At 45.0% G+C, this 21,841-nt stretch overlaps 1 protein-coding gene across 3 annotated transcripts in view; it reads left to right on the forward strand.

Annotated features, from left to right (window-relative positions):
* SH3PXD2A (SH3 and PX domains 2A) overlaps nucleotides 1–21,841 on the forward strand; it is a 248,717-nt gene that overhangs the window by 81,274 nt on the left and 145,602 nt on the right. For all 3 annotated transcript variants that reach the window (XM_066190976.1, XM_066190978.1, XM_066190977.1), the window contains exon 4: nucleotides 19,403–19,479. In XM_066190976.1, the coding sequence (XP_066047073.1) occupies nucleotides 19,403–19,479 (77 nt within the window). The remainder of the gene's footprint in view (nucleotides 1–19,402; nucleotides 19,480–21,841) is intronic.

The raw sequence follows: 21,841 nt of genomic DNA on the forward strand, positions 1-21,841 counted from the left end.
GCAGTGCCTTGAGATGATTTGTCAGGATGAGAAAATAAGTCACACCACTCTTCCTCTTGGAATTAACAGAGAACAAGAATAATCCTGTACCCATAATATTATTTCAGTTGGGCTTGCATAATAGCCTGGAAATGGTTATACTCAATGCAGTGCTTTGTAATAATGATGTTTCATCCTTTGAAGTTAGTTTAATTCATGTCACAATGTCAGATCTGCACAAATAATAAAACACACACACCCCTCCAGTTTTTCTTGACTAGCCTTCATTTTCTGGTCCAAGTTTTGCTACAGTCAGTTAGAACAGAATGGATTTTAATGCTGTTATCCAGCACCATCACAGCCCCAAAAGTCCTGCCTCACATTTGGTGTATTTGCATGTCAGAATGCAGCTGAGGGTTTAGGAAGATCCTGGTGTTTCTAAGAAGTCTTGCTGTGTGCAGGCCTGTGCTCAAAGTCTCTGCAGAGCATGAGTAATTCCACCAAAATCATTGTAACTGACCCTCTCCATGAGCCAAAGTTTTCCATGCATCTGGGGCCTTATTCCTGGCTTTCATTAAAGAAAGTGAGAGAAATCAGGCCTCCCATAATTACTTACAATCTGTGAGCTAGGCACATATGTAAATATTTTCAGGGTCACAACTTAGCTCTTTACTTTTAATATACTTTGTTATTAGTGATCGGTTTTGAAGAGATTGAAAATCCCACCCATAAGTTTCTGTAGTGTCAAGCCTGCTCAGCCTTGACCTCTGCTCCCAGTGGTATAATTGGATTTACTGTTGACTTCAGCAGGAGCAGTCACAGCGGGTCTGAGTGCTTTCTAAAACCTTTTCCCTTTGTTTTTCTGTGTAAAACCCATCACTGTAGCTGCCAGATTATATGATGCTAGGGTTTAAAATGATTTAAGAATGAAATCAAACTGATAAGAAGGCTAAGTTGTAATAAAGCTAAGAAAAGTAAACTTGCTTTCTTTTTAAGACAAAGTGGCTTCCACAAGGTTTTAATTTTCTCTGGCCCAAGTGGAAAAGCAGTTGAGTTTGGTTCATTGTGTGCCTGCGTGAGTTGACACTGCTGCAGCCCAAGATGATGTCCTGCTCCCACGACCTTGCAGGCTTACCCTGGGCACGTGGGACCAGGTGAGGGGGCTGGAGCCCACTTTGGGGGCTTGGTTTCAATTTCTCTCTTCCCCCAAGATGCGTCACTAGTTTTCCCCACTGTCGGAAGTTCTTTACAAATAGGGAATAGAAGATCTGGGGGCTCAAGTAGAATAAATGGGGTCTAAATCTACCCCCAGACACTCTGGAGATATTGTACTGTGGAAGAAGAGAGACAAAGTAGAATTGCCATATCTCCCCATGTGATAGAAGAATAAATCCATGAAAACACTTTTTAGCACTCAAATACTGCAGCAGGAAAGTCCTTCTGTAGTTACCTATGCCCTGGCTGGTGGTGTTGCTGTGTTAAAAGCCTCCTAGCTCACATCTGTTTGCAGAGGTCCTCTGGAGCAGGGTGGTCTCTTGCTGCAAGAGTGATGATAAATACTTAGCTTTTATGGATTAGATTATTCCTCACAACTTGTTCTCTGTTTCACTGGAGGTCAGCTATACTCATCATCTATTTGGATTTTCTCTGCTGGGCCTGTTTTTGTTTTTTTGCAATTAAACCAGATCCTTTGTTCTGTGGTGTCAGCAGATAGGAGTGTTCCTCCAGGCAGCCGTGAAGACAGGAATATGTGGGCAAGGCTGTTGCCTCTCTGTAGCTTTCTGCTCCTCTTCTCCCATCAACAGCTCACTGTGCACGTTACTCACTTGAAGGGGTGGTTGTGTCCTCTCTACACCATCCATTTCTCTGTTCACCTCCCCTTGCAAAGAGAGCCCAGATGTTATAATCCTCTGGTAAGCCCTAAAACTGGCAGGATTTTTGTGTTTGTTTCCATCCTCCTGTTTTATTTTCATAAGCCTGTAGATTGACTTTCTTTCTCTTAAAGGTCTCTGGACTGAGAGATTGTTATTCATCCACTTTTAATTAAAGCAATATAGGGAATTAGGCCTTTCACAGGGGTGGTTCTGGTGATGCCTCTGACTGTTTTTGTTAGTTTTCCTCCATCTGAGCAAATGCTTGGAAGTGTGAGTTAGAGGTTAAGCTTTTTAATTACCAGAGAGTGAAATTACTACATTATGGTGAATCGATTCCTCTGCAAAGGAAAATCTGTTTCTTGGCTGCTGCTGTGTGCAGTTGTGTAAAAAAGAGAGGAGGGTTCACTGCTGCAGCCTCAGAAGATGGGAGGGTGGTGGGTGCAAGGAAGGAGTAAGGATTTGGGCATCAGAGCACTGAGGCATTTGGTGGAGTAGCTCAGGGTGACCTGTGATTTTTGCAGTAGGATTTGGAAGGGGTGGAGGTGGTGAGAGCCCAGTCCCTCACCCTGGCAGTATCCAGCTGTTTCCCACAGGAGTCTGTTTTGGATTAGGCTGCCAAGGGCACAGTTTCTCTTGACGTTGGTACCACACTAGGAAAGTATGGGTATGGGACTGAGGGTGTCCGGAGAGCCAAGTACTTCTCTTCCCAAGTGATTCATAGTCCCTCATTCCCATTCTGTCCTTCAAAGCAATGCTCTCAGGCTCATAAACAGAGCTTCATGCAAGCAGAGGCTGGTGCAGGCAGGGATCCTCCCACTGGCTTATGGGGGTCACAAACTGGTCTTTTTCTGTATCTGGGGGAAGGCAGTGAAATCCTCCTCGCCGAGAACATGATTATTTTGGGTGAGCAAATGTAAGATCTCAAGAGCAGGTCTCAGGCTGACCCAGGGAAGTCGCTGGCTTTTCCGCCTGAAGTGTTCAAATTATTGCAGGGTAGTTTTACAGTGTGAAGGGCTCCAGCAGGAAATTTTCAGAAGAGCCCAAGTGTCACCTGACCCTGACTCCTGTTTTCTGAAGTGTCAGTGTGTTCCTGGTGTGTCTTTGTGCATGTGTTTGGAAATCTGACTTCTGTTTCAAATTGGTTAGCTGTTTTAATACAATGGAAGGAAAGCTGTCACCCCAAGTGGCAGTGTATGCTTTCAGGAAAACCTGTATTTACCCGTGGAACCCTGGGGAGAAGGGATAATCCTCTTCAGTCTCATTAACTTCTGTCTCTTGCACGTAGCTTGTTTCCGGCACAAGGACACAGCTTCTCTTGGCTTCCCCAGCCCCGGGAGCCACACACAGGTTCTTGTGGTGCTGCAGAGTAGCCAGTGCAGCTGTTTGTGTCCCTTTCTGAAGTCCTTTGGGTCCATCTCAATGCCAGCATGTGATGAAGGGACTGTCAGACTGTCCCTTCCGCAACTCATCTCTTTTTTTTTTGCTCTCATCTGTGGCTTGGGATGGTTTGCTGTCCCCCAGGGGCTCACTGATGCTCTGTGTGTTTCTAATCTCATGGCACAGCCGGGCTGGTTTCTCACTCGCAGCAATGAGACACCGGCTCCGATGTCACTCCGTTTGGTTCTGATCCATACGAGTCCTGGGGCCAGACTCTGTTCTCATAAATGGCTTTTCCATTTGGAAAAATGTACTTCCCTTTCTGCACTGTTTCCCTAATGGAATGTCTGGAAAGGGCCAAAATTTTTTTTTTCTTTTCCTCATTTGCAATGCCTGGGGTTTGCTGGGGGCTCTGGGTTTATGCTGTGGTTCGTTACTGATGCAGGTTTCCTGGGGGTTGTAAGATCATCTAAAGCAATCTGACTGGTTGAGCTGACTCAGAAGTGACTCTCCTGAATCACTCCCAGGAAGTCTCAGGATCTGACTGCATGAGACTGATCTGCTTGTCATTAAAAATAAAATGTTCTGTATGTCCTCAAAATATCATGTCAGTGCCCTCTTTTTCAAGTAACAGTTATAAAATGAATCTCCAGTGCAGTATCTGAAATGCACCTGTCTTTCCCTCTTGGCACATGAACAAACATTTATAAAATTTTAGCTGAAATAAGCAATGTGGAAAACAGAGTCATCCAAAGAAAATTTTTAAAAACCTGCCTCCTGAACAAGACAAACACCTGTGAAAAAGATCCATCTGGTACTTATTCTGGATAAATAGCATAAAAAAATCGAGGTGGTAAGTAAGACCTAAACTTTTCTTCATGTCCTAAATGAAGCATCTTCCTTCCTTGTCGTAGTGCATTGAAGAGGTGATTTTGGATGGGCTGAGGAGGTGAGGACTCTCCACTTCGAAGGTCTGTAGCTACAGGTTAAACAGACTTCCCCAGTAGTGCCATAGGTAGAGGTGATTGTACCATGAATCAAGGTAATGGATTTGCTGGTCTCTTGAGTTCTTATGCTGTGTTTCTGTGATTTGGTTCTTGGGAGCCACACGCTGAAAAGATCGTGATGAAGATTAATTCAGAGTGCATAGCAACTGGACGTGAAGGGTCACTGGTTTGTTGTTGTAAGATCTCAGGCTCAAAAAGAGGAATTTTAGTCTACCCAGTAGTAGAAACTTGTCAAAATGTAATTTTTTTCCTAAACTCCTTCTGGTTTTTAATCAAAACTTCATGATTTCTGGACAACACCACTCTGATTTGTAAGTGGCACCAGTATAATTTGTGTCACCACAACACCAGTCCCTCAGCTGCATGTGCTCTTTCAAGTGTACATGTATGAATACTGCATTGAGAAAGCCTCATATCACAGAGCAATCATTGTAGCAGTTGCAAGAAATACTTTTATTTCCTCCTTCTTGTCTGTCTAAAAGAAAAAAGCCCAGTCTTTCAAATCCATTTGCAGCCACATGGTTTTATGTAACTCAGCAGGAAATACTCTTTTGTCTGTCTTGCAGATGAGTACAGTGGAAGGTTCTACTGCATCCTGTGGGCTTTAGAGTGCCTGGGAAATTTCTCTGCTGGTCTCCACTGGTCCCACTTTCCTTCTCTTTCCGTACCCACCCCTGCATTCACAGGATCTTAGCAGCAGTTGAATCTGGCCCACCATTGCTGTGGCAAGTATAGCATCACCAAGCTGCTGAACAGGCAGCCTTTGATGCTCTGTATTTCTTGCAGTCAGGTAATTTTGAGGTATGACCCAGACTCTGTTTTGCACAGGTGCCCAGTGTTAGTTCAGGTGCCTGACACATCCCTGCTATTAATTAACTTGTTCAAAAGCCACAGTGGAACCTAGCATTTTGGTTGTGAACAAATTAATCTCGAGGACTTTTGTTTGTACTGTGTCTGGGACAGTGGGTTTCTGCTCTGGGAATAAATACTTTGGAACATACCTTCTGATTCTTTGCAAGAGAACCACTCCTCTTCAGCTATCTCCTCTGCCCTCACACTGCTGGTTGGGAAGTGGCATTTCCACCGTGTTGATCCCAAGAAGAGGACCCACTCTTATCCTGCACGGGGAAAAAGTGAGGGCTGGTTCTGCCTAATTCAGCATGGAAAAAATATTGTGCTGAATTCCATCCAAACATAAATAGAGTAGCATGCCCCAGAATATCTTCTTGGTCTAAATCTTGCTCAGAAGTCGAAAGTCCCAAGTACCAATAAAGTCACTGACTAATGAACATTACTCAGTTCCTTTGGGTGCTCGGCTAGGGGCACTCATAGTTTCCAGTCATACGATTACTCCTTTTTACTTTAGGCCATCCTGTTTTCCTTTAGTCTTTCAGCTTTAAAGAAATAGTAAGTCTATGTTCTGCTTCTTAATTGCAAAGTCAAGGGATTCCAGAGACACAGATCTTTTCCTGCTACCTGGTAACGCCTTCTTTATCTCAGTGCTAGCTGATGGGTGTTTCCTGGTCTATTTTCCATCACCTTTTCTGAGTCTCTCTTTCTCACCCCTTTTCCACTGGAACCATAAACAAGTTGGGATTTTCCAAGAAGTGGAGGTGAATCGGCACCAGGACATCTGCTCTGCACAATGGGCTTTTGATGATGAGACAGGAAGGGATTAAAATCTAAACCTGAAGTTTGCAAATGATTTCAGTAAAAGCTTTAGGGAAGGCCAGCCCCAGTTTCTGGACAGCTCACTCTTGACTGCCAGTGGAGGTACAAAGAACAGCCAGCTTCCAGACAAGTCATTAGCCTGGCACATGAGGAACCTTCAATTCCTTGTGGTGTCTTGCAGGAGTTTACCTGCAGGAATAAATGTCTACATGGGACATGAGACCTATGAGTCCTTGAGCTGCCGTTGACACCTTGTACTGGGTCATTCAGTACTGCAGAACTGCACCAGCACTTAGTATCTTGCAGCATCCAGTGTCATCTGCCAGCACCTCATGCCCAGGGTTGTCTTTTCATGGGCAGTGGCTCTGCTGAGAGGTCTTGCACTTCTGTACCAAATGGAGCTTCTAGTGCTGTGATTCCAAGTATGCAACCATTGCCTCAGCTAAATTCACTCCTGTTGTACCTGAGATACAGGTACACATCCAAGGACTGTGACTCTTTTAGGAAATTTTGTGACTTGGAAACTTGTTTCACACATTCAGATCAGACTGTGAGTTCATGATGGCTTGAGCTGAGTCTCTGAGAGCAGTCCTGAGTGGCAGATGAGCCATTTCACCTAACCTGGGTCTCGATGATCTGTGTTGGCTGGTGAAGGGATATGTGCTGCCTGCTTCCTAAATCTGGCCCAATTGTTCATTTTTCACAGAACTAACACCAAAGTATGTGTGGACTATAGAGCAGCTGCCACTGAAATTTACTGGGATATAGTTTCTGCTATAAGTACCTACAATTCCTGACACCTGCCACAATCCCATTCTTTGGCTGTGCCATGCTGGTATATTTGACTTATGTCGTTGGCATTGCATAAAAGTATCACCCGCCAGTGAAATACCTTCGTCTGCGGAACCTAGCACAGGGAATCTTGGATGGCAACACCACACCTCAGATTGTGAGGAGGGGTAAAGAAGAATCTCACATACAATTGACTATGGCAAATCCAATTCAAACTGTAAAGGGATATTTTTCCTCCCATTAGGCAGAATGTGATTAATTTCCCATGTGGAAAATTGTTCAAGACAGACGTGCTCTTAAATTATGGCTTAAGAGATCCTATTACTTCCAGATCCATCAAAACCTACTGTGCCTCCCAAAATAGCAATAAGAAGATAATTGTATTAACAGCCTTTCTTGTTATTTGATGTATGACTGACATAGGCTGTAAGGTTATTTTCTTACAGTTTGTAGTCTTCATTTAAGGATGGATGCAATGGTGTTTGTGGACATTAACAACAGTCCTTGGTTTCTGACATTTGAAATAAAAATGTTACAGAAAAGTTTTTAAAATAGGGGATTGAAAGCTAATAGGTGTCAATGAACCTACATTTTAAAACAATGCATCCTCTGGGGATGAGGACTTAAAAACTTTCTATCTGAAAAGATACACAGATTTACCAGCAGGGATTCTTGAATGATCTGGTCTAGGAGGTGCTAGTGACCTAACTAACTTGGCTGATTGTGAAATTCGCTTAGGATACTCAGATTTGGAGCTGACTGAAAAACATTGGAGGAGGATCTCATACATGGCAAAAAGGCAGTTTGGTGGTGGAAAGCACAAAGCAGTGGAGAGGGTGGGGAGGGGAGAAGAACTATTGCAATCTTGGAAGGAGATTTCAGTGGCTCTGAGGGTGTTTCCATGAAAACTGCAGCTCAACAGTCAGCAGCAGTCAAAAAGCCAAAGGTGGTGTTAAAAACAATTAGGCAAAGAATGGGAAATAAAACCCAGAACTTCAGCTGTGGAAATCCAAGATTTCCCCACATTGTGAATACTGTGTGCAGGTCTGTGTTGCGTCTCAGAAAGCATACATAATAAAGAAAGGTGCTGAGAAGGATGACAGAGGTGATTACAAAGGTGAATTGGCTTTTGTAAGACAGGAATAAATAGACTAAAAGTCTTCAGCCTTGAACAATGTGATGGTTGGGATAGAGTAGAAGTTTGTGAAATCACCAAAAGTTTGAGAGTGAAGAAAACATGATTAATTTTATTTCTCAGAATGCAAAAACCAGGTGCAGCCTGTGAAATCTGAAAAGCAAGCTTAAAGTGAACAAAAGGAAGTATGAAATCACAAGCTGTGTGATTAAATAATGAAATTCATTTCCAGAGAACTCTGTAGGGACCACAAAATCTGTAGGTTCAAAAATGCACTAGAGCAGTTACTGTAGGATGAAGCCAACATTGGTTGATAAAAGTTGTTTTCTAATTCCCAAAATGTCTGAGCTCTGCTGTGTGGGAATAGAAGGTGTGTATCAGGAGAAGGATCCCATTACATGTACCCTGCTCTTGAATTTCTTGCCTGTCTTTTACTGTCCACTCTTGTAGACACGGAACTGGATTACAGAGATCTTTTGCCCAACCAAATGCAGCACTCCTACAGTGCTGCAACAAAGTGGATTAAATCTTCCATCCCTTTTTAGTGTGTAATAACCACTAGTGGAGCTGCATTCTTGGGTTGCTGCAGTTAAACACATAGATAGTGATCCTCCATCTAGAGGGGGAGGAGATGGCATCTGTCCATTCCTGACCTTCTACTGGGCAACCACAAGTCTGCAGGCTGGACCACCTCAGAGGGGTTACCTGAGGTACCCAATAGTGTGACTTTGTAACTCCATCCAGACCTGAATAGCACTGCACACCAGGACACAAAGGCAGACAGCATTTGGGGAGCTGCCATTCCTGTGTGGTGGCACAGGGAGAGAAAGACAGGTTTGTTTGTGGGGTGGATTTTGTTAGCAGTCAGTCCCGTTTGGCGGCTCAGTGTCTCTGTGGCTTCAAATGCAATTAATCAGGGCCCAAAAGGGTAATTACCAGCTCACATTCCTAATTCAGATTTCTGTGCCTATTCATGTTAGTGTTTTTTCTTTAATTTAGCAATAAAGTTGGGGTTGTTTTCATGCTGCTGGCCCAGTGATTCTCATTAAAAACAGAAAAAATAACAAAACATTAGTTTCCAGTCCACCTTTTTTTCTTCTCCCTGGGAAATGAGAAGCCCATATTAACTCTGAAAGGACAACAAAAATGTGCATGGTCCTAGGGTCCTGGTGTCACCTTGGCTGAAGACACTTTTCCTTTCATGGGGTGAGTAATTGCTTAGAGCATTAATCTCTGAAAGAGGCTTTTTATTCTGCAGTGGGCAAAGCTGATGACATCTGACAGGGCTGTTTTCTCCTTTGATCACACACACACCTTGCTGGACCCAGGAGAAGGCAGCCAGGGAAAGCCGGGGATGCTCAGCATCCTAAGGTCCAGGGCAGCAGCTCTGTTCTCTTGCAGCCTTAACACTGCATTTACTTGCACGTGGAGGAACTGAGAGGAATTTTTCAGATTGTCCTCCACTGTCTTCTGGCAGCAGCAGGCACTGCTGGTGCCAAGTCACACTTGAGTGTAGTTTGCATTAAGTGGCCTGAGCTGGAAGCAGCTGACGTGCTCCCACACGGAGGAGCTGGGTGTGAAGGAGGCTGGTTATCAGATAAGTAATTATAAAATCATTTCCCTGTTCCTGTGCATCGGCTGAGCCATGATAAGTGCTGGTGTGAGTGCTTGGAGTTGTGCAGCTTAGGTGGAGCAGTGTGAGTGAGCTTTGCTGTCCCTGGGAGCTGAGTGACCACACACTGGCTCGTGTTGGTGCAGGCTACTTGTGCCCACATGGACCATCGTGTCCACTGCCTTCCACAGGAGTGGGTTACCCTGCATGCCTCAGCTGGGAAGGGGCAGTAGGGGTAGCTTCATGGTCAGGAGTTAAAGAGAAGGTGCTACTGGGTGGTCTGGCCACAGACCTGACCCAAAGGCTGTTTCATCAGGCAGTGTGATGTGGTGGGTTGACCTTGGCTGGACATCAGGTGCCTATAAAGTTGCTGTATCACTCCCCTTCTCAGCAGGACAGGCAGGGGGGAAATAAGATGGGAAAAAACAACTTGTGGGTCAAGATAAAGGCTGTTTGATAAAGTGAAAGCAAAGGTCACATGTGGAAGCAAAGGAAAATGAAAGATTTATTCTCTACTTCCCATCAGCAGGCCATGTCTGGCCACGTCCCTGGAAGTGGGGCTTCATTATATGTAATGGTTACTCTGGAAGACAAGTGTCATAAATAATGAATGCCTCTACTTTCTCCTCCTTTCTCTCAGCTCTTACTACTGAGATGTTTGGAATATCCCTTTGGTCAGTTTGGGCCAGCTGTCCTGGCTATGTCCGCTCCCAAGATTTTGCCCACCCCAGCCTTCTGGTGGTGGTGAGACAGTGTTCAGCAGCTGTGGGGCTGTGTGAGCGCTGCTTCTGGGGCAGCCAAACACTGGGGTGTTATCAACACCCTTCTAGCTACAGGTACAAAGCACAGCACTGTGCTCTGCTGCTCTGGGAAAAACCATCTCCATCTTAGCCAGATCCAATCAATACCTGTGGGCACAAGTCCCAGCTGGATATTGCACTGCAGGCTCAGAGGAGGCAGGGCAAGGGGTGCAGGCTTCGAAGTCGGCACAGGTTGGTGCAAAGGTGACTGCACCAGTCAATGCCCCAACATGTGCTGGAAATGAAAGTGCTTATCTCCCTTCTCCTGAAACACAGAAACTGGTCATCCCTGCTGTAAAGTGCATGCTTGTGAGCCTTTGAAACTGCAGTAGCTTTATCCAGGATCAAAGCAGACAGAGAGGAAATCCCTACCAGAGATTGTCTTAATAACACTTAAAAGTAAGACATATTGAAGAGATGTGTCTGGAACCAGAGGATGATGCCTGTGGTTCGAGATGGTGTCTTGGTCTGTAGATGAGCTTCTTGACTCAAGGGCCAGCCAGTTTTGGTCTGGTTGTTGTTCAGCAGCTTCTTCTGTACCTGCTGTCTTCTAGTAAAAATTCAGCTTAAAACTAGTCAGCAGTTTCACCTGGAGGACTTCAGGAGAGCACGTTGATTTCGGAAACCAGAACAGTGCTCTGTTTTGCGAAGCACAAAGGCTTTCGTTTCTTACTATAGCTCTCTGAAATCCTAGCTGGTGAGTTCCAGCCTCTGACAAGCACAGACACCTAGTTTGTTTGTTTGCTGCCATGTTGTTTCTTTGTTTAATTTCTGTGTTAATTCCAAATACCACAGCTGCTCTGTGGAGCACTGTCCCTGCCTGTCTGACTGCTGAATCTCACCTCCTACAATATGGGACGTGTGTAAACTGGAAGCTGACTTAATCAAAGTCTTCCACTGGAGAGCGTTTTGCCTCTTTCATGGCAGAAATTTAGAGTTTGTTTTCAATTAAAATAAATGAACAGGAACATTTTTTGGCCCTAGATAGCAAGGTAGATGTATTTTCATTCTGCATGTGATCAGCAGAGGGATCTAGGGACTGGCTTTATGGCTTTCATTAGTGTGTGCTCATTTTGTGACCTTGTGAGGCCACCTTTGCATCCCTACCCCTCAATTTCCCCTTGCAATGTTCCTGTAAGAACCCACGCTGTGGCACCGCGTTATTGCATGACCAACCTCCCTGTAATAATAACTTTCAGCTATGTGGTATGAGTGCAAATATTATTTTATTCACAGCTCCAGTTCTCAACCAGCTTCAGGGTGGAGTCTCCCAAGCAGTGTTATTGCCCATCATGCCAGAGGATGTGGCTGGGACCTTTCTGTGCTTTTCCAGCGTAGTTTGGCAGGGGTGTGGTGCACATCCATCCCCCTGCAGTGACCCTGCTGTAGGGTCTCTTATCCCAGTGGATGTAGCCCAAAGGCTTTCTGTTGGTAAGGCTGGTGCTGGCCCACGGCCTCTGAGGTAGTGTCTCAGGCTTAGTGTCGCATCAACTCTTGCATGAATGACAGGTCTCCTAAGAGTGTAAATGTTTTAATAGGCTCTGTTCCTTACTGTTCCTGTTTTAAAAGATTGAGGTGGGACCATATGGTCCTTTCCTTGGGGTCCGTATCACTCAGTGTCAGTAGGAAGACACTTGGTGACGTTACCAGACCCCAGTGACCAAGGTGGTACTTGATGTGGGTTTGGAAAGAGTAGCGAAGAGTTTTGTTAGTGTAGCTGCAAGGACACTGTCTTGGCCTTTAGGAAGAGTATTTTTAAGGTTAAGGTGGCACAAAGGCATTTGAGAGGCTCTTTCCTTATCCTGCTTGGGAGTCAGGCACTGAAGTAGCTCAGATGTAACAACCATTTTCACCAGCAAATGTGTAATACCCACAGGAACTGCTGCTTCCCAGACTTGTTGGGCCAACATACAGTGAGTGATCCACATCATTCCAACACTGCCCAGGGGATGGAAGGTACTCTGGAACAGAGCTCTGCAGGCTGTGGAGCCCTAATGGTTTGGAAGTCACAGGTTAGGAGCCACTATACCTTGGTGAAGGCAAGAGAGTGGTGCCTGCTGATAGAGGAGGAAAACACAAGTGTTTAATGAGATGTAGTTGTTGATGTTTCTCTGATCAGTTTGGTGCAGGGTCTAGATAGTTTGGTCATTGTTTGAGCCTCGATGGTTTTGCACATTAAATGACCTGGTCCTGAATATTTGGAAATGGATCTTTTTGGAGGATGTTCAACAAAATAAAACAAAGAGTTCTCTGGATGTGAGTCTTATCTTAGGGGAGAAGCATGCATAGGTAAGGATGGTGCTTTGGATCTGCATAGGCTTTCCTGGTTTTCTGTGTGCAGCATAGTGAAGATTATGCAAAGAGCAGGACACTGCATCTTCTGTGTGAGGAAGCCCTGCTGCTTCCTAAGGCATTGTTTCTCAGGTGTTTTGAAAACTTGACCCTCTTTTGGCTCCTTGTCTCTGTGGGACTTGGAATTATCATGGTGTTGGTTCCTCCAGGTCAGGGTGTGCCAGTTGCTGGCTGCAGGTGTGAGCACCCTCCTCCCTCTGCCCTCAGACACACTGACTGCTTTCTGCAATTAAGAGCTCTTGGCTGTTTGCAGGATAAGGTAGCACTTGCAACCAGCAATTACACGAGTTCACTTTCCCCCTTGGAGAAGCTGAGGTGTGTAGTTCGAGGAGGCACCAATTTCACTGCAGAAATTGAAGACCTGACCCACTGAATCAACACTTCCAACATTTTACAACCACCCACAGACTGGGAAGTTCAGTTTTAAGGGTTCTGGGGACTTGTGCTTACACTGAGATCCTCTTGTGTGGGGTAGATGCTTTACTTTGCTGTACTCTGGTGGTAAAGTTATTTTAAGTGAAGTGGTGATGGATCTCTGGGCTGGTGCTCACAGACCAGCAGGGAGCTGCTCCACAGTGAAAAATTTGAAAGGATAATTTAATGCAACTTCTCCCTGCCCTTTCTAGACCAAACTCTGTATAATTTGCCTACACCATGATTCCTGCTTTGCTTTGGAGAGGTGGGAGGTTTGCAACTGGGACATCTAAAGAGGAGATAACAGCAGCAATGGGTTATTTGGGTGACAGCAGCAGGACACAGAGCAATATGAAGTACCTCTTGGCCTGTGCAAAATATTCTACAAACATAGCTTGAGATTTGCACCCCATGGCCTGCATCTGTCACTCCTGGATTTCAGTGTCTGTGCTTATGGCTTTTCTCCTTCCAGCTATGCCCGATACTTGAATTCACAAAGTGTGTATTAGCAAAGCTGCTCTGGAGCTGATGCTGTTGTCCCTGGAGGACAATATCCACCCCTTCAGACACTGCAAAACAGCCAGCCTTCAGAGGTAGGAGCTCTTTGGAATGGAATCCAGCCTCACCACTTGCCTGTCTTTGGTTTCCTTTTCTAATTATTCATGTAAGGGCATACTCTGTTAATCACTTCTAATGGAGGAAAAATTTCTCTTCCTGGTGATACTCTTTTATACAAGCCATGTTGCTTCCCATGCTTTACTGCTTCTCAATGATTTTCTTTAACATTGCAGCTTATGCACATTAAAAACAGGATCCAAGGGCAGGACACTGTCCCCACCATCCCCCACATCTCAGAGCAGTATTGTTGTTGCTTTTGTGGCTTTCCTGGCTGCCCCATCTGTCTCCATCACCTCTTGTCACCTTCCATAGTAATTCCTGCTGATTAGCAAAGGCCTTTATCAGCTGAGGTTCTTTGGCAAGACAAATTCAGCCAACAGTTCTGACTCTGTCACGAGTTTCTACTTATTAAAAAAGTCCTTCCCCCTCCCTCTGGTGGAAACACTATGAATCATTTCCCTCCCCTTTCTTTGTCAGGAGCAAATGCCATCAGTGTTAGGACCCTGGCACTGACTTTCTGACTCCAGGAAATCATGGGTGAAACAATCCATGGAAACTGGAATCCTCATTTAAAAGAAAGATATTATTTTGTAAGGAACACACCTCCCTTCTGGCTGCTATCAGATTGCCATCTAATTGACAATCACACATATTTCCATGAGAAAAATAACTTTTTTGTTATTCCTTGTGCTCTTGATTTGTCTATTTTACACTGCAAGGTGGCAGTGCATGTTTAAATACTCCATTTGGTAGATAGATTGTGTGCCATGTGCCTGAGAGTTTTGACAGGACCCTGAGGTGGATGTTACAGCTTAAATGGGTAGAGGGGAATTTGTGTCATATTTGATTGCAGGCCTGTGCTTCTTTGGTGTATAAAAATAATTCAAACAGCCATGTGTAAAAATTAGATGCCTTCATAAAAATACTTGAACAGCAAAATAGTTTTAGTTATGGTGGAAGAAGCTTCTTATCTCAAAAAGAGAACCTGTAATGGCATGAGGGCTAAATTCTTTGGTTTTGTTTACTGATGCGACTGATGCAGTGTAATTGCAAAAAGAGTCAGACCTCATCTCCCAAGTACCTCTGAGAAGTTTATCTTGGGTTAAGCATATTTCTTGGTAATACATAGAGACCTGGTACCTCCCAGGTTTTCAGGTAAAAAAGGCAGAGAATCAACAGCCCAGTAACAAGAACAACATGAAGGGGCAGAAGCAAGAGCTCTTTTCTACTCCTGGGAGATAGAACTGACAGAACCTCTACAGCTGGAGCTTCTGTAGTCAAGGCAGCACGTGTCTCTTTTAAACATAAATCAGATGAGACATTAGAGTATTTTTAATGCTCCCATTAGTCTTCAGGCTGTCCACTGTAGAATGTTTATCATATGGCTTGCTTCACGTACTGCATTCTGAAGTGTGGTGATGGTGCTTGAAACTCCAGATTAAATGTCAGTAAGCATTTGTCCATCATCCCTTTGATAGTGTGTTTGGTCTCTTCTTAGTCTTCTTAGGCTCTTTGCATCAAACAATTGGTGTCCTTAGGCCAATCCATCACCCAGATATACCTGGAAATGAGAGTCAAGCTCAGCAATCAGAGAGTAAGACCAAGAGATGAATCTGTCCTCTGTCAGATTTGGAAGGGAGCTAAAACCAATTTCCCTGCCTCCCTGTTGTCCCTGCAGCAGCTGCCGCTCACTGTCTGGCTGCAGAGGAGCAGCAGAGTTGGCAGCTCTGGACTGAGCCACTGGCACAGTGGGAAGGTCACAAAGGCATCCCTGGAAAGTCACAAGGCCTAGATATGGAGCACCTCTCCTTGGTGATGAAAGGTGTGATCAGGAGATTTGTTTTAGAGACTGTCCTAGAGCTTACAAATCACCAGTCAAGGGCAGTGGCTGCTGACAGATGGCATGTGCTGTGGTTGTAGGGGCTGTGTACTATATATCCCCCTTTCCTGAAAAGGAAAGACAGGATTCTCCTGCTGGGCATCCCTTCAGGGGCTTGTAGTGTTTCTTTGCCTGGTGATGCCTGGTGCTGTCCTGCCTCAAGACCATGTTCCACAATGTCACCAAGCCCCACAGGAGCCTGGTGTACTCAGCACAGGCCTGTGGGCTAATGGGAGCACCAGTGTGGTTTGGATGCATTTAAACTGGTTTGTTCTTGGGCCTCATGGCATGTGTTAAAAGTCCATGTTACTCCAAGTACGAGGTGATGCAGGAATAAAGTGATATGCTGAGGATACATTTAAGCTTACAGAATCAGCAGCTGCCAGATAGACAGTCTCCTGCATAGCTTTATTATTCCCACTTTGTGCACCCACTGTGTGTACAGAAGGAAACTTAGGTCTTGTGAGAGAGGAGGTGTGTGGTCATGAAATTAAAGACTACATATATATATATATGTATATATACACAACCAGAGAGATGAAGGCATGACTTAAGATGTCCTCTACTATGTTAAACCTGATACTTTGCCTCTTATCCATATTAATTTCCTAGGAATAATATTTTCTTTAAAGAAAAAATGATAAAAATAAATACTGTCATCCTGCATTAGCAGCAGGGCTGGAGCCCTGTCTTTCCCACGTCTCTCTTTCCAGTTGCTGCTGTCTTCAGAGCCCTTCCTAACATGTGCCAGACCTCCCTTGACCCTCTCCAAGCCTGGCACACCAGTGAATGAAATATTTGCATGAGGCAGCGTCATTTCATCTAACTTATGACTGTCCATCTGAATCGAGACGGACTTCCTGTTCCCTTCCTAGCTGCAGCATGGTTAAAAGCCACTCATCCTTCTGTAAAATGGGGCTGTAGTGCCTGAGGAGGCTTAAAAGACCTGCAATAAAATTCAGGACAGAAAAAGCAGCACTCTGTTTACTCACAGAGAATACATCCCTTCGTTTTACATGTGGTATAAGGTACATGATACCATGTACAAGTGGTACATTCACCATTACTCCACCCTTGCGAGGAAATTGCCTGGGCTGTTCTGCATTCACCAGCCACCCTGGAACTTCCCCACCTGATGTTGGTGCTGGGAAAAATGCTCCCTTCCAGTGCCACCCAGAGGGCTCCTTGCTGGCTGATGTGCTCCTGCGGCCCAGCTCTCTGCCTTCCCTGGATTTATGGTGACCCTGCCTCCCTTGTCAGGCAAAGCTTTCCATTGATGGAGTCTGCACACACTTGGAGAAGGTAAAAAGTGTACAACACGGGTCTCTCACATTCACTTCCTTTTCCAGTCCTGTGGGACCTCCCTTGCTTTCAGAGGAGGCCCAGGAGAAAAGGGGGAACTGGAGAGAGCAGTAGTGGCTTGCACGGGGTCTGCAGTGGTTCCTACTGGTTGGTTGTAGTGGCTGTGGCTGAGCTTTTATCAGCATGGTCTGTCTTCCCAGGGGAGAAGGGAAGAAGCTGGGCATTTGGGAAGCCGTCCCTCCTTAGAGGTACTTCAGTGACTCTGTCAATGAGACTTCTCTGCCTGAAGACCTCCAGAATTTGTGAGGAGGTCCCTCCTTGCCACCCATCAGAACTGGATATGTTTGCTGAGTGTCCTTGTTTTTTTCCTTGTTTTTTCTTTGTTGACTGCAACTCCCTGGTGCCCCCAGTCTTCTCCAGATCTCAGCTTTAAATACCATACTGGACTGGGCAGCTACAGATCTTCCCCACTGGCCTCATCAAGCCTTTTCCAGTTTCCAGTAGTAGAAGGAAAATCTTCCTTTTGCTGATGAGATTAAAATGGAAGCACCTTCTGGGCTTTCTTTTGTCCAAACATCACAGTTGCCCTGATATTTTCCATCTTCATTTAAGGACTGAATTAAGATTCATCATATCCTGGGGTCTTTTTTGTTTAATATAACATTCTCTGTTTAATATAACATTCTTTATTATTACTTTTAGAAAAGCTGAGTTGCATTTACAGGAGATCTTTCATGTGTTTAAATCTATGGTTCCTTTGTGTTTTTATATGGTCACCCGTTCAACTTTCAACTCATGGCTTGAACTGAAAACAGGAAAGCCAGAAAGTGAGAATGTTTCCAAAATGTCGTTTTCTCTTTGCAGTATATTTATAAAAGTTGCAAAAAAAAATACCAAGATCTCCCACACCAACATTTCTGGAGCACTGAGGAAGGAGCTACTCCTTTCTCTTTAGCTACCCCTACCTCTTTCCTCTCCAAAAATCCCAGTTTCTTGCAGTTATGTAGTACAAGTAAAGTGTGATCCCCAAGGATCCTCAAGGATTCCTCAAGGCAGGTAATTCTCACCATTTACCAGACAGAGAAGGACAAAAGCTAGAATGTTTCAGTGGGTCCAGAGTGGGTCAGCGCAGGAAGCTGAAAGTGTCACTTTCCTTCTCCAGCAGCTTTTGACTAAATTGGTCAAGCTGAAATGATACAATGTCTCAGACACCCATTGAATATTTCCGGTTACCACAAGGCATCCCATCCACAGGGATGGCTCAACACCAGGGTAGTAATGAGAAAACCACAGGGAACCCAGAGAGATAAATTGATGGCACCAGGAAATGGCTTTACCTCACAGCACAAACTGTTTTGTTGCCAGAACTGGGGATAAAGATAAACCACTTTCTCCTGTCTGAAACAAAAGGCTTTAACACCTTCCAGATTAGCAGCACTGGAGGAAAAGGCAACCAAAAGGGGCAGTGTCTGGGGGTGACTTAGAGCCTTTGCTACTGGACTGTCAAAGCCTGCCATTTCATTAACCTCTCAGACTGTGTAATCAGATGAAGCCAAAGCTACGTATTCAGATTTTGGATCTGATTTGATTTCTTAGTCCAGTTTCTTGTCTTACAATCTGTGAATGAGTATCTTATTTGCCTGTTGGCAGAAGAAGTTTGGAGCAGGGTGTGGTATAGGTGTTGTGGGTTTTTTTCATAGACATTTCATGGACTAAATAATGCTGGCAGATACTGTTTTCTTCTACCACAAGGAGAACATACAATTTATTCTTGTCTCATTATATTAAAAGAAATATAGCACAAAAGGAAAAGAGAAGAAAACCACCAAAAAAGGATATGAAGATATAATCCCTTCTAGCCAAAAAAATACCAACTCTATGACATCCTTGTGTGTGGGGAAACTCAGTTCCTAGATTATTTTGATAAACTTTGTTACAATCAGTTTCACACAAAACCCGGTTGTTTATTTAATCTTAACTGCTTACAGAAATGTCATCCAGTAAGGACATGGGGGTTATTTTTTTTTTTTTTTTAGTTTAGAAAAAAAAGAGTTTGTTTATTTTTCTTCTTTTATTTGGTTTCTCTGTGTAGATTTATAAGGGCTCTGTCACCAGCAGTCTTGTATTTACTCCTGAGCTGGGTGTGTGGTTTGTCTGCCTGGAAGGACAGGAGCATCCACAGTGGGAGGCAGCTGAGTGGGGAGCAGATGGAGCACAGTGATGCTTCCTGCACAGCCAGCATGAATGTGCCAAAGTGACCCTGAATTAGGAGCGAGTCAAAACATAGTGTCAGTCCGTTCCAGGATAGTGCCATCACTACAAGGGAACCAAAACCTTTTGTGTTATCTACAGGATGAAATCAGAACCCTCCTGCTCTGTCCCATCAGTCTCTGTGTCCCTTCCAGAGGCAGGAAGCCTCTGCTCACACAGGGCAGGACTGTGGTGGCAGTCATCCAGGTTTCATGGTGACAGCCATGGTTGGAGCCAGGGATGGAACTTTGTCTGCTGACCTGCCTGCTTGGTGCTGCTGTGCTATCCCACATGGCGGGTGATGCCCCTAACCCTGCCCTTTCATGTGTTCTCTCCTCAGGCAAGATCCTGTTCCGGAGGAGCCATGTCCGAGACGTAGCAGTGAAGAGGCTGAAGCCCATCGATGAGTACTGCAGGGTAAGGGCTCTGGGGAGTGCAGGGCAGCCCTCCTGCCTGGGGGGCTCAGGGCCACCACCACTGCTGGCATTTCCTTGCTGGATAGTGCTCACATCCATCACAGGAAAGGATGGTCCTTCCCAAACACCACCAATACTAACAGGGCAGGTGGAAACAGGCTGCTGTTTGCTCCCAGGGTCCTGGCAGCATTTTCCCTGGCAAACTTTATGTACTGGTTTGGTGCCTCATTCGCTCAGTAAAGGCTTTAAGCCTCACCTGCCCTAAATGTGGATTTTATTTCTATATCAACCTCGATGATTCAGGAGTTGAGCAGGCAGAGTGGCACAACTTAGGTGGTGTTTTCTTCTGTTTTCTGCCTGTCTGTCCCCTGGTGCCACATGAAGGACCACGGTGGCTAGTGCAGCACTGAGGGTGGACCCATGTCTTCCAGCGGTGCTTCTCATGAGTGAAAGCCTGGAAATTTATTGCTGGACAGAAAAGCATGACTCTGTTGAGAAGAAGATTAAGCCACCTAATCTTCTCTTTCTAGCCTGGAGTTTATGGTTTGACGATAATTAATTCTCTGTCTGTAGAATAAAAGTCATTTCTAAGCAAGTAGGATTCCCAGTTTTTGCAGAGGTATTGAGTCTGTCAGCACATTATTTCAACCCCAGACTTCCTTCTATTTCCCTTGAGGTTTTCTTTCCATTTTGAGAAAGACAGAGGAGCAGGTGGAGGGGGGGAAAAAGCATTCCCAAGAACTTCTCCAGTCAGACGTTTGCTCATCCAGAATTGGAAGCAGATTGCCAAAGTGCCTGAGGCGTGCTGGGGTGGTGGTGGTGGTGAAACCCATGCCATCTGCACCCCCGGGTGAGGAAGCTGTGATTAAAGTCTTCTCTCATGAGATCAGGCTTTCTTGTGTGACAATTAGTGTACTGTCTTCCTGCTGGCAGCCAAATGGCTCTTCCTGAAATATGAAGGGTCTCACTGGGTCCCCAGCCACCCTTCAGACAGGAACTGCCAGTGACTGGAGCAGCAAGGGCTGGCTGATGTCAGGCTTCACCCAGCAGATGCATGGTGGGGAAAGCAGGGACTTTCTTGTCCAGCAGTGAAAGCAGTGACCAGGGGCAGCTGGTTCTCTGGGACTCCATTGTCTGTGCCCCAGACATTCCTGACCTGACCCAGCCAGGCCTGCTGGGGCTCCACTGGTCATGGCCAAGAGATGTGCTGTGGCTGATGGCATTTTCATTGACACTGTGGTGCTGTGATTCCTGCTCTCCTCATTTCCTTTTCTCTCTCTTGGAGAAGTCTGGCTCAGGCTGTAGCATCATAGAATGGTTTCACTTTGGTTCAGATCTGCTGCTGCTGCCCAGACATGGCTGAGTATGTCCCTGAAGCCAAGCTGTTTACTTAATCCATGTATTGACAGATGCTGCTTTTGTGAACAGAGACTCTGCAGAGTTGGATTAGCCCAGTTTACCCCAGCCCAGTGTTTCCTGCCTCCAGTAGCAGCCACAGTGGTTCTCAGCACTGAGTATCACAAACCTTCAGTGACTTCTCCAGAACATTATTCCAGTGGTCTCTGGCACATATGTCTCTTGTGCCTGATGTAGTGCCTTTTTATTTTGCTTGCAGTTTACTGTAATTTGTATTCAATTTGCCTTTGTACACATTTTCTGCTTTTCTACCCCTCTCTAGTGGATACTTTGACTCTTTAGAGAACTGTATGGAACTGTAGAGCAAGAGCATAATTTTGACGAGTTCAGTCCTGCTTCCATAAGAGTTCAAAGCTTATGTCCCATGTTACTGCTCAAATGGGTAGGCTGACAAATTTGAAAAAATTAGAGAATTGTGCTGGAATGATGTGGGTGAAGCTGATGGAGTAAATGTGACGTGGGATAATAAAATGAATAAACAAAACAATAGACCTCTGTCCACTGGAATCTGCGTGGCAGCACAGGAGGGAGGCAGGTTCAAATCTAAAGTTCATTGCTTTTTTTTTTTTTTTTTTTTTTTTTTTAGATATGAGTTCTCTGTCCATTTCACCTGTCCTGGAAAGCCAAAGCACAAATGGGGGATGCAAATGTTTGACCATTTGTTGTCTTGTTTTTGCAGACTGTCTGTCAGTGTGACAATTTGCATGGCTGAGAAGCAGGTCTTACTCCTGCTGTGTGGATGTGTTTGTGGTTTCTGTGCCAGGAGCAGACAGACACTCTCTTAGAGTTTGTGGGGATACTTGGCAGTAAGGGGAGATCTGCAGAAGATTCTGTATCCAGGGATCCAGGGCAGGATGCCTCTGGACCCTACAGCTTCAACCTCGGTTCCCCTCATACCTGGGTTATTCCCAGTGCATTGTGGCAGCTTAGAGAAATGCCGTCACAGA

Source organism: Chamaea fasciata, unplaced genomic scaffold (assembly GCF_029207755.1).
Source record: "Chamaea fasciata isolate MVZ Bird 193981 ecotype frontalis unplaced genomic scaffold, bChaFas1.0.hap1 SCAF_9, whole genome shotgun sequence".
In the NCBI taxonomy this organism is placed as follows: Eukaryota; Metazoa; Chordata; class Aves; order Passeriformes; family Sylviidae; genus Chamaea; species Chamaea fasciata.